At 39.3% G+C, this 13,141-nt stretch overlaps 1 protein-coding gene across 1 annotated transcript; it reads right to left on the bottom strand.

Annotated features, from left to right (window-relative positions):
• Positions 1-1,315: 1,315 nt before the first annotated feature.
• Positions 1,316-10,892, bottom strand: LOC140238008 (protein canopy homolog 2-like). The gene is made up of 5 exons (XM_072317936.1): positions 10,731-10,892; positions 10,067-10,182; positions 8,583-8,780; positions 2,464-2,560; positions 1,316-1,487 (listed from the first exon to the last, which is right to left on the bottom strand). Exons 1-5 carry the CDS (start codon positions 10,849-10,851, stop codon positions 1,447-1,449), a joined length of 573 nt encoding a protein of 190 aa, XP_072174037.1. The 5' UTR covers positions 10,852-10,892; the 3' UTR covers positions 1,316-1,446.
• Positions 10,893-13,141: the final 2,249 nt, after the last annotated feature.

Below are 13,141 nucleotides of genomic sequence, written 5' to 3'. Positions count from 1 at the left end.
GGAATGTTTGTAAATGATCGATTAATCTTCTCCTCCGGGCAACAAGGCTTCAAGGCAGTCCTAATCAAGTCGGTTTGCGCTTCCAATGACATGCTAATCTGAACGGGCAAACTGTTATAAAAACTACTTAACATTCCTCTTTCGTGGGGTTGGCAGGATTATGAATCTTCACTGGGGCCTCATTTTGGTCTGAATGGAGGAACAGCTTAACCCACAGTTTGCCAAGTGCATATTTTTGATACATCCATCTGCCTATAACTTACTCTGAATTTTGGCTAAAGGGGAAACCCACACTAAAAATTAGTTTGTTTGAACAAAAGAAGAGAAATTAGAGGAACAGGACTGTTAGAGTTTAGCAAATTCTGATGAAAACTGAACAATTCCTTGTGGAGTTGATAATCAAAGCTTTGATGATCACAACTTCAAAAAAATAACAAACTTTATAAATTTTCATCAGAGTGTGGTTAAACCATACCTGCCCTGTTCCTCACGTTTTCCAGCTTCTATTCGCAAAAACTGATTTTCAGGCTGGACTTCCCCTTTAAATTTGATGGTCACAGACCACTTTCTTTCAAAGTGTGAAAGTACAGTATAGCACACATCATAGCAACACTCGACATCCTGGTCATTCTGTACGATTCAATGAATGGATTAGGTGGAATGCAGAGACTTGAGCAGGAATGCAGTCAGGAATTGTAAGTTGTGATACTGTGTGCTGTGTGTGCATGAACCTTTGGCCATTTCTTCATTTTTTTTTTATTTTTTTTTTGAACCAGTGTTTGATGTATCTGAAAAGCACACTACCTAAACTACATCATTATTCTTAGTATTATACCTTAGATTAAGGAGGATGTGTTGCTCACAACTCTAATATCCCAGTCAAACATTTTGATGATTGAGACTTGAGTATGGATGTTTTAATCCCTGTGCCCCTCCCTGGCAAAAAGAGAATCACACTCAAGAAGAATTGATGTTTATGAAATGCAAATCACCGGGGGCTTGAGATCACATACTACAACTGTATAACTGTCTTAGAGAATGCTCACATGGCAGAGAAACAACGTAGAAGTTACAGCCACTGAAAAGCAACTGCGCACTGCTCAAAAGTCTGCATCCACACAGTACTGTACGAGCTGAAATTTTCGCGTACAGATATTTTCGCGAATTGCTACTTGGAGGACATTTTCGCGTGTTGTTTATTTCACGGTTACGAGGGTCTAACGGAACTTAGTTAATCGTGCGTTGTTATTTTCGCAGTTCGAAGGCGATTCGCGAAATTCACGAAAATAAAACCACCGCGAAAATTTCAGCTCGTACAGTAAATCTGGCAGCCTGCAGTATCACAGCGCGGGAGTCAAATGGGCCAAATGTTCCTCACACTCTCTCTTGTACATGGCAGATGGGCTCACAAGGGTTTGCTGTTTAAGGATTCTTGTTCCCTCAGGGTCATAACTCGTCGCGTTCCGATGATGGACTCTCGCAAAGTTCTGTCATGGGGGGGGGGGGGGATAAACAAAAAAACATAATGGTTTAACAAACAAAATTCAGTGGATTAGCACCCTGGATCAAAGAACAAAATTCAGCAGAATAACAAGGCTATATGGATTACAAGACATCTTATTGCTATTCCTTCCTGCGTGATCACTGGATATCAGTTTGTGAGAGAAATAAACACTAAATTTGATTTAAGTATCAAACTGGAAGTGTCATAAATGACACATACCAAGTAGAGTGATCTTCACACGTTTCCTTTCTTATGAAAAATCTACAGGGTTGCCAACCTTGTAAACAGTATCGCAGAGTACTGAGGGCTGAAAAGGTGCATTTTTGTGCAAAAACAGTATTTCCACCTTTCCCGCAATAGACATGTGTAGCAATACAATTTGGGGGGAAGCAGGAAATTTTTGATGAAACCTACGGTATTTTTGCCAAAAAACAAAACAAAACAAAACAAAACAAACAAACACAGTACAAAATACTACAAAATGTAAGTTGGCATCTCTAAATCTACCACCAGCTATCTTCCCTTTCAACATACATTTGTAAGTCTCATGAAAAGTGAAAAAAAAAAAATTATTGATGAACGAAGAGTGTGACCATTTCAACATCTTCTGTATATTATAGTCATACATGTATAATACTGTATAACATATACTGTGTACGCTGAATATTTCGCGAGGTTTTTATTTTCATGAATTTCGTGAGTCGGGTGCTATTCGCGAAATTAAAGACACGCGAAAATATTGAATCTGATCCCGATGTGGATGTGACGTACGCATGTACATTTCTCCGTTCAGTACAATTTTTAACCACTCAAGAAATCGTCGCGTATTCCTGCTTCGCAAAAATTTAGACTCGCAGAATATATGGTGTATACAGTAGACAGGAGTGTGGAGTGACTTTTGGATGCCAACTACCAATTATGTATAAGGAGGAACTACACTCCAGAAGTTTCACACTCACTTGTGACAGACGAGCAAAATCGGGTTTCCACATCCTCAGACCCTTCCTTGAATGATCTCACCAAGTCCTCCTCATGCTCTTCAAGTATATTTTCGCACTGGAAAGAGAAAGAAAGAAAGAGAAGGGGGGGGGGTTAAGCAAAACTTTTAACCTTGAAGGCCATATCATTATCTGCTTAGGAACAAATAAAAAAAACAAACAAAACAAAAAAAAAAAAAAAAAAAACAAAAAAACAAAGAACCACTTCCTGTGATGACTGTTATCCATGAGAAAGCCAAATCCCAAAACATTTTCCCATCATCTCAGTGCGGGGGCTGCAGGAAGAAACACAACATGGAATAGAGTTGTTGGGACTGAAGAGTCATGTGAGCCTGCTGGCACAGAAAAGCAGGGGAGAAGCTGCAAAACTGATTTGGAAAGTGACAGCTGAGGGAAGCCTTGGATACCTTGGGGAAGAGGGGGGAAAGGGGGGAAGGAGAGGGAGGGATGGAGAGGCGGGGTCCAAATTTCTGGGATTTGAGGAGGATAGGGGTGGGGAAAGGGGGCACACAAGAGCCTCTTTGTTTCACGGACAAAGCAATGCACTAAAGAAAACCTCAATGCACTGCTTGTGTGACTGGGAACTCCAGAGTCCAAAAAACACTACCTCACCTTTTACCAGTAGAGGGCAGTTTTCAGAAATAACGACAAGGCCCTTTTCTTTTTCTTCTTCTTTGTTTGTGTGTGTGTGTGTGTGTGTGTGTGTATACTGGAGGTGTCTTGAACCATACGATAAAACATACAATAAAAAAGTCAATCTGCCATTCTTTCCAAATACTCTTTCTACACATCATGCATGAAAGCAGGATTGTTGTAAGGAGAATTCACTCAATTTTTACCTCTGCTGTAGGCCTACCTATACCAGATTTGGAGAATGGAATGCATTAATATCCAACATTGGGTAAAAGTATTATTATCATCATACTGTACGCTCAATTCTTACACTGAATTTTGTGAATGTGCAAATAATCTGCACACTTGCCTAACCATATATATGTAACTAGTGGTAGAATGTAGGAAATGTTCTTGAGAGATAAATGTAATAATTATGTTTCTTCACACTGAGCAACCATTTCTGAATATATGTACACTCTGTATTCATCACACGACTCATGCTAACATAAATTTAAACACAGGGCATATCAAAATGAACAGTAACTTTACAAAGGAAATATACTCTGTTTATCAAAGCATAGACAATGTTTTGTTTACTGTAAGTAACATCATCATTACTATCATCGTTTTCCTTTACCAGCATTACTAGAATTGTAATTTTCTGACATTATGATTATCTACTATGAAAGATGACAGTTAGAGAATCATTTCTTAAAGTATCATTCAGGTGGTAAGCAGTAAATAGGAAACTTCAAGAAAACTTGAGGGAAAATGGGGCAAGCCATCACCAGTGGATGGAATCAAATCAGTTGAATAGCATTTGCCATGTCTATCTAAAAATGGATGGTATAGTTTTGGTTGAGATGGGGGAATTCAGATTTAACTAGAAACCACTTATGAAATATTAAAGAGCATACAATTCTAAAAGGAATTCAAAGTTTACCTGATGAAAATAGGGCTTGAAATGGCTAAGATATCAAAAAAACAAAGTTAAACAAAGTGGTCCTAATAAAAGGTGGGTCCCTCCTTTTATTAGGATCTCCTTGCTTTTGGATGTATCAGCCAATTCAAAACAAATTTTCATCAAATAAACTTTTAATTCCTCTTAGAATTGAATGCTCTTTAATATTTCATAAGTTGTTTCTTGTTTACCTCACAAAAAGTTGGAAACCTGAAGTCCCATCTCAACCAAAACTATACCAACCCTTTAAAGGGATTGTATAGTTTTGGTTGAGACCTAATTTCAGGTTTCTAACATTTTTTGGTGAGATAATGAGAAACCTCTTATGAAATATGAAAGAGCATGTAATTCTCTGAGGAATTCAATGTTTATTTGATTAAAAATTGGTTCTGAAATGGCTGAGATATCCAAAAAAGAGGGATTCTACTAAAGTGTGGGACCCACACTTTATTACGATCGCTTTGTTTTACTTTGTTTTTGGATGTTTCAGTCATTCAAAACCCGATTTTCATCAAATAAACTTTGAATTCCTCTTAAAATGGTATGCTCTGTACTATATCATAAAAGTGTTTTCTTGGTATTTCGCAAAAAGTTAGAAGCCAAATTCTCATCTCCACCAATACTGTACCATCCCTTTAAGGTGAGATGTCTTACAAATAAAGACACTGCATTGCTATGGAAAAGAGGCACATGCTTAAAAAAAAAAAAAAAGAAAAGAAAGAAAGAGAGAAATGAAATAAAAAGAAAAATCTCTATTCATACAAGAAATGATGGTTGATGTCTGCATCATCAAATTCAGCCAATTTCCCTCCTTTAATCGAGGGTCTGGATTTGATATGGTAAGGGACCCTAATGCCAAGCATGTGTCACGGATCAGACAACAATGCAAGCAATGTACGCATCTCAAGTGGTTGCGACCTCAGAGACCGTATCCTGGGAAGAAACTGATAGGTGTACTCATCCCCCCCACTCGAATCCTCACAGAAGAGGCAGATATGCCTTCCTCAAGAAAATCTAATAAACCCGAAATAGACTTTGATGCACTACAATTTGTCTGTAGCATAGAGCACAAATGAAATTGTCAATCATCACTTGCCCTCGTTGCTTCAGTGAGCCCTGGAAATCGACAATAAACCAGCCAGGCAGAATATGGTGGGCTACCTGTACTTAAAAAACTGCTCAATGCTTTATAATTTGTAAAAAAAAAGTCACTTTATCTTGCATTGCGGGTGTATGGCAATCATGAGGAAAAGCAACAGGCTCTGTGGTGTTGCAGGCTAACACTGTACGTGTGAAGGTTATGGGTTCAATACCACTGAAGGTCTTCCATTAAGTCTCTTGATGAAATATATCCACATCTACATGTGATATTCTAAACTGATAAAAAAAAAAGAATGTACACAGTGCATCAATGTAGAGTTTGTTTTCTAATTTGTTTGTTTGTTTTGATTTATTTAATATCGCCACTAAGGAAGCACTTGAATGCTTATTAAAATGATCAAGTTATCACGGGACCAATAGCTCTATGTCACCTATGAAGGACTACACAATAGGCGCGGTCAGGCTGGCAAAAGATTAACAATCTTTTGTCGTCCAGTCACAATGGCAGCCAAACTTTTTGATCTATGGATCAAGAAATTTGGGTCACTAGTGGGCATGCATAAGAAAAAAAAAGAAAGAGTACGCCGTCTGATGGCTTGTTATTGTGACGTAACAATGAACACCTGTGCATCACAATGGCCGCAAGCTTTGGAGGCACTGCCCACAAACAGGTGGTGGACTGGTCATGTGACAAACTTCACGAAGTTTTAGTTTGTAGAGGTCACATTGGCAAAAGATCAAGAAGTTGGCGGGGGTGGGGGGTTTGAGTTTGAGTGGGAAAGTTCGCAAGAAGCTTCACGGGAAGTTTGCGGTCACACTGGCAAAACCTCAAAATCTTAAAGATCATGATCTCAAACTTCTCGATCTTTTGCCAGTCTGACCACGTCTTACGAGGATAAAGTGTCTTGTCTAGTGGGTACCAACTGCTGCTGCCAGGGGGACTTGAACCACGGACCTTAAGATTGAGAGACTGTGGTCGTATCCACTGAGCCTCAACAGTTTGTCACACATAATGCAAACATGGGACATTAGGCAAAGAAGAAAGCTGTCAAGAATTATTGTTAGCAATAATGAAAAAGATGTGCATGTACAAGTAATCCGATGTTGTTATTACATCACAGTAGGCATCAGAAAATGAAACGTACAAATGAACTGCTCTTCTGCTGTGCTGAAAAAAAAGAGAGGGACGAAAAAAAAAGATGAAAAAGAAAAGAAAACTGCACAGTTGGGAACAAAAGAAACAATACTGGTATCTCCCCTGCCAGGGCAACATGTGAGGAGACAAGGCGAAACTCTTCACAAGGTAGAATAGAACCAAGGAGGTATCACCTGTCCTCCTTGTTACAACTCACATAGGAATATTGACCATGATTTAGTTGGGTTCTGCAAGCAACATCTACCATTATTGTGCAAATCTTACTCACTGAATTCTCCACGATCATGATTGTCATATCAATGTCAGTGTCATCATATTTGTGGCAGTAGATCAATAATTGTAAGTATGATAAGGGTAGATTTAATTGTAGGCATGACAGGGGCATATTCAAAACATTCCTTTCTTTAAAATAATCAAAATCACTTTCAAGGGGTGATTTCCTCGAACCATGGTCGGACTTGTTGATGATACCCTTCCATGGGGACAGATCTCCTGTGACGAAGTGCAAGTGGCAAGTGGGAAGACCGCGTAACGCCAGATTTCTACATCATCCCGCGAGCATATTTGTCAAAACACATTTCCAGTGAGTCACCAATCAATAGCCTTATCGGCAAACATGTGGCATTGATTTTCCATCACACGAGTTCGCTCCAATCTCCCAATCTCAAAAACAGATCTCGCAAATTAATTGACAGCCGAGCTCGATTACATCGGGGGCCCAAGAAACAATCACTGTGCTGATTCCCAGAGGTCACGAATTGGCAATTCAATAACAGACCCTGGCATCATCAATTCTTTTTTTTTTTCTTTTCTTCTTCTCTTTTTTTTTTTTTTTTTGGGGGGGGGGGGGGGGGCATGATTTTTATCATTTGAGAAGAAGAATGGATCATTGGCAAAATCTGGAATCTCTCTTTATTGAATGTCTCCCGTGGACTTCCACCCGTCACTCGGTCCTCAAAAGTCAATAATTCAACTTGTCAGAACGAGACCAATATCATTGTTTTATACTTCGATGCAATCCAAATCGTGGCATAATGTCACTTTTAAGAACACCTGACCCCTTCAGCGGATGTCGAACACCGTAGAGACAGTCAGCGACCCGTGATGACCTTGTACAATACATGTGCACATGCGGTTGATCCTGCCAGCGGGTAAAAACTCTCTAGTGTAGCAGTTGATATTTTGTGTGTTATTGAAACATCTAATGGCAAACAATGACTAATGTTCTTGCTCCAGCCATATGTCTTTCTCTGCTTAAATCATGTTTGGCTGTTTGTATGAAAAAAAAAATACAATAAAATACACACAAAAAACAAACAAACAAAAATACTACTCATATTGAGTGTATGAGTTTCTGCAGCTATGTAACCTTGTAAGGCTGTCATAAAATTTCTAGCACATTAACCCGTTGACGAAGAGTCCCGAGTATACTCGGGCAGGTGTCTATGGGAAGTGTGTGATGTAGCAAAATCAAACCGTCCTTGGCAGGTTAAAGTAAAGCTAGTCTCTTTTGGAGGGTATGATGTTAAATATGTAGTGAAAAATCTTCTCTACATGAAGTTGTCTGAATTAATTCCTGTTATCCGGCACACCCTGATGATCGTTATTGACACAAAGTGATAATAACAGTAAATTGATTTATGGATAAAACTGCCATGGGCTGTTCTTCAATGACACAAGAAGGAATACATGTAGGGCTACTGAGAACTATAGCATATGATATACATAGAAGTTGGTCATGTATTATTTAGGGGGAGAAAGATTGTTTTCTTTATGGCCGGCCAAGATGATGATATCAATTTAGTGTTTCAACACTTTGAATAATTCCCAACTGTAACCACCAGTCATTTGCTGGCTGTACATTGTTTATCAGAAAATCTTGACATCAGTGTTAAAGGGATTTTGAAATGTTTTCATGAATTTCATGTCTTATCCATAGAAATGAAGCATATTTGTGATGTCTTGGGCAAGTTACATGGTGTACCTTCAGTTTTTTGCTACACACTGCTGAATGTAGGTGTGGAAACAAGAATACCAAAGAGCTATAAATTGATATGAGAAAGCATTCAATGATTGCATCATTTCCACTTATAGAAAAGAAAAGCAGGTGTTGTAATTTCATCCAAATAAAGAAGAAATCAAGGAAAATATGTCTAAGGACAGACTAAACAACAAAATAATGTACAAGAGTAGGGATAGCAAGATATCTTCATATTTTGGCATAAAAGATAGAACAAAGTGACTTACTGCAACTTGTAGGATTTTTCCAGTGCTGGAGTTGATGGACACGTGCTCAAGTTCGATGTCTTCACCGTTGCGGGAATTGTACCTGACATAACTCTTCTCCTGAGTTTCAGGATTAAGCTTCTCTGCATAATCAGTCATTTTCTCGCAGACACTCTCCACGACTTCGGTCAGATGTGCTTCAGAACCTGCATATGGTATCTTCAAAGTGAACAGAAGAGAAGGGCCATGGGCATAAACATTTTTTTTTTTTTCATATTGTACATTATTTCATCAGAAAAGTTCACCATCACTTTTTCTTTTGCCTTTAGGAAAGTACAAAAGAATGTAGCATTATTTCATTTCACAATATCCAGAATCAATTCTTTTGTTCTTTTTTATTTAAAGCCATTATAAAACTATAGGGTCAGTATGACCCTAAAACAAAACAAAACAGATCCAAAGAAACAAAATAAAACCAGACCAGTCATATCCTGTAGAAAAAAAAAAAAAAAAAAAACTGAACTACACAAAACAAATTGCAGAAAGATATGAACTTATTCAGAGTTTATTTTTTGGTAGATGTCCTGCACAAACCAATAAAACCAAACCAGAAACAGCATTAAGGGACATGGGCTTGTTTTGGGTTTACAAATTGTAGCCAACACCTCTCTGCCACATATACAATTAATATGGTTTGAAACTGCACACAGTGTTGCCTGAAGCAATATCTTCCACTACATAATGTAAACATTGAGATGTGATGTGGATTTCTATTGCACAGTTTGTATACGGTAACCTGTGCAGGCACATCTAAAGGTGTGCAGTGTCCAACTCTAGAGGGAGCTAGACTGGATTCTCAGCCATATCTCTTGAAGCTCGGTGTTGACTGGTAAAAGTCACCTGGTATGAATGCTTCTAGGTACTCATAACAGTCATAATATCACAGCAGCGAACCAATCCTGTCTTTGGAGAAGTAGCATGTAGAAGTGAGAGTACGAGTAGAGTGTTGTTCCCATCCCAACCACCAAGTTCACATATAAGGTTATATTGCTCAACAGTATTACCAAATTTTGTAATCTCAAATGACATGTATATATACATCCTGTAATCTTTTAAAATTTGGGGCATTTGTGGTGACAAGTCAAACATACTCAAATGCCCTTTACGAATGGAAAAAAAAAATAGTCAACCCATTGCAAATGAAGTGCTCTATTAAAATGTAGACTGTGCATGCCCAGACAATGACTGGGGCGCGACCCAAGGCACCAGAGTGTGCAGACCTAGTGTGGCTACTTGCAGTATGGGATTAAAAATTGGGTTTTTGCATGCCGTTCACACACGCTGTGCAGGGCAAACTATCTCAAGATTTTACAAATAACAAAACAAAAATCCAATCATGATAAAATGTACAGCGTACATATTGCAAGAGTTAGCAATTTGTTGCATGTCCACACACAAGAATTAAAAATTGTTGCATCAAGTCAAACAGGACTTCTGGTTCTCACTTTTGTGTGTTTCTGCTTGCCATTGGGGTCGATCCTAAAGCTGCCCACGGTGATCATCTGGCGGGGGTCTTCTTGAGAGATGGCGTACTCAACTTCATTAATCAGTGCCCTGCAAGCTGCAATGATAGAATGGGAGGATCCACGACTGAGAACACCAACTGGCTGACATTCGCAAACGTCATTTAAGTCTAGTCAACAAATCGTAAAATTCCAATGTGTAAAGGCGTGTTACACACGATAAGCATATTTCAAGCTTGTTTGAGTCCACGGAGCACATTTTAACCATGGATTTTATTCCAACTACCAAAGTGGCTGGCTGAAATGAACAAAATTGTGAATTGCAGAGGAGCATAAATATGCAAATCTAAAAAATGCACCTGTAGCTTTAACTCCCAAGTTCACTGACCCTACTGTACCTTCCAAAATATCGAAAATCCTTCATAAAATACAAAAAAATTCCTGGATCACTAACAAATTCAATCATCTGTTCCTTGTGTCATTCTTAACCTTTCCTGTAAGTTTCATATCCATTCACAACCTTTTGAGCTATTTTGCAAACCTGTAGACAAACAAACATACAAACAAACGCTGATGAAACATAACCTCCTTCCTTGGCGGAGGTAAATATTTAATCTGGTTTACTTCCCTCCTTGTGAGGACTTACCACCACAGTAGATATTTGAGTCGATTTCTCGCCCCGCCTCAGCAGAGCGAAACATTCCCAGCATGCAGTAGAGCAATACGGAGATTCCATACTGCAGCAGCCACTCCCCGTGCAGCTTCATACCGTTTACGCACTTCTATAACACTCTGTACCCTGTCAACAATCAGCTGAAAGATTCAAAGATAAACAAAAAGAGAAGAAAAAATGATAAGCTTTTCTTGTTTCCAATGTTTCTTACTTAAAGGTCTATATGTCTTATCTGACAAAGACATATTAAAAACATTTCTTTCCCACCCAAGTTATAAGACAGCCAGCGGTCAAATTTTGGATGGTGTTGTGGCTGAATTAAGGGCCCGGGCGGCTGGCGGCAGGATGACTAATGTTAGTCATGTAGACCTCTACTACCCTAGTTAAATTCTGGATCTGGGTGATATTCTGGATCTGGATGATACACGCTGAAAAAATACGAAAAAAAAAATTCAACATAAAACCAGGCATTGATAGTGATCAGAAATGGTTTCATGTTGAAACTGTTTTCAAGTATGGTAGGGGTCCAACCCACCGACCGGGTCCATAACGACCGACCGCGCATTATAATGGCATTGCGCGTACAGAAAGAAAATGTACGCATGGGACTACGCGCAACTGTGTTCGATTCTTCACTGGGCTACGCTACCGAGTAAAATGTGGCGAAAACAACTAGACTAGATTCTAAGTATTCCCTCTAAATTACCGAAAGTTAGCAAAATCGAATAAGGTTTATCGTGTAACTACATATAACTAGGCCTACCTTTGCTGACTCATTGTTAGATGTAGAGTATCCTTCCGTAATAAATTTGACGATTTTGACCGCAAAATTGTCACCGCCGCTTGTACGATCGTGCACACACGTTACACATACACATGACATAAACATTTTGTCGCCCGCTACGACCGTACGAGTTGATGCAGAAACGAGAAATGAATGTGAAAAAACAAACCGACTCATCTAATTTATTTCAATTACGATGAAAAGTTTCCTAATGAAAATCAAGTCAAATTCATCAAACAGTCCTTCAAAAGTAATATCGAAGGATTCAAAATATATTCAAATATTATTGGGGAAAAAAATTACGACTAGAAAAAAACAGCAGCTTGTCGAAAAAACGCGTTTAAGTACGCTTTATAGGTATTGTCAATAGAGGGCGGGGTGGTCGGTCGATATGAGCCCGGCAACTGAGTGCGGAAAAAATGACACCCCACGCGTTCGAAGCCGCCATCTAGAGCGCGTACCTCAGATCGCATTTTCAGTGCGCGCTTGTGAATCCGGAGTATTTTCTCCACACGTGAGTAAAATTTCAGGCAAATTGTGAGATTTTTCACGTTTCTATTGATAGAAAAACGTTAGGTGTCCGATATTATGAACACCCAACCATACAACTTACAAGGAACCAGCAATGTAACTGTACTGGATAGAATAGGGTCTAGATTCTAGATTCAATATGAAAAATAGTACTTAGAAGCTAGACATAATATCCCAGTCCCAGAGGGTTCTAGTCTACTGACTGGTTAATGCAGATGGCGAGTGGGTCGGCGAGTGGGTCAGCGATGGGGGGGGGGGGGGGTGATGATGCCTGCCCTCGATCTCCACGATCATGCCATGGACCATGGTGTATGGTGGCATGGCCATAAATCCTTGATCTGATGACAAAATTGCAGCTTAATTCCACTACAAAACTTTCACACATGTGCTGGAGAATCTTTGTGACGGTAATGACTAGTCTTATCTCAGTATCAAATTAATTTCAACGTGTCAAGATGAAAGAAATGTAATTTTAGCCACTATTGAAAAGCGAACACATTTAGCGTCGGATGTACACCAACGACATGCTGCGCCTAGATCAAATTTGTGAACGCCGCCTTTGCTGCTATCACGGCACACGACGTTGGAAAAAGCTGCATGATTTATGAAAAACGGTGGCACAAAACGCACAAATTGCGTGTAAGATCACTTAAGAATTTCAAATTTATTCACACAAAAAGACTCCACAAAATGACGTAAAAACGGCTGAAAAAATAGGCGTGTACTAGTAATGTACTGCACTTACCGTATACACGTAATCGACGTAGAGCCTGTCGCAGTGGCAGTGTCGAGTTGCTCTCCCAAAGGCAAAGCTCGTAAAAGCTGGCGTCGTTATGCAATGCCGATCGACGCGAACGAGTGGCTGGCTAGTTGAGCTAGCGCAGCGAGAAGCGAACGTAAACTTCACTTGCTCACTCGATTTCTCACGCACCAGCTGGTACATGGTCGGGTGTCGACATTATCTCCTATTTACACAGAAGTATCACTCCATTAAACCGGTAATTGATATCGAGAGAGGAGTTTTACCAGTCTCACGCTGCATACTTTCCACCAATTATAAAGCTCCACG

The sequence above is a fragment of the Diadema setosum genome, chromosome 14 (genome assembly GCF_964275005.1).
Source record: "Diadema setosum chromosome 14, eeDiaSeto1, whole genome shotgun sequence".
Taxonomy (NCBI): domain Eukaryota; kingdom Metazoa; phylum Echinodermata; class Echinoidea; order Diadematoida; family Diadematidae; genus Diadema; species Diadema setosum.
The sequence above is the reverse complement of the archived record's forward strand: the minus strand, read 5'-3'. Positions and strand labels throughout refer to the sequence as shown.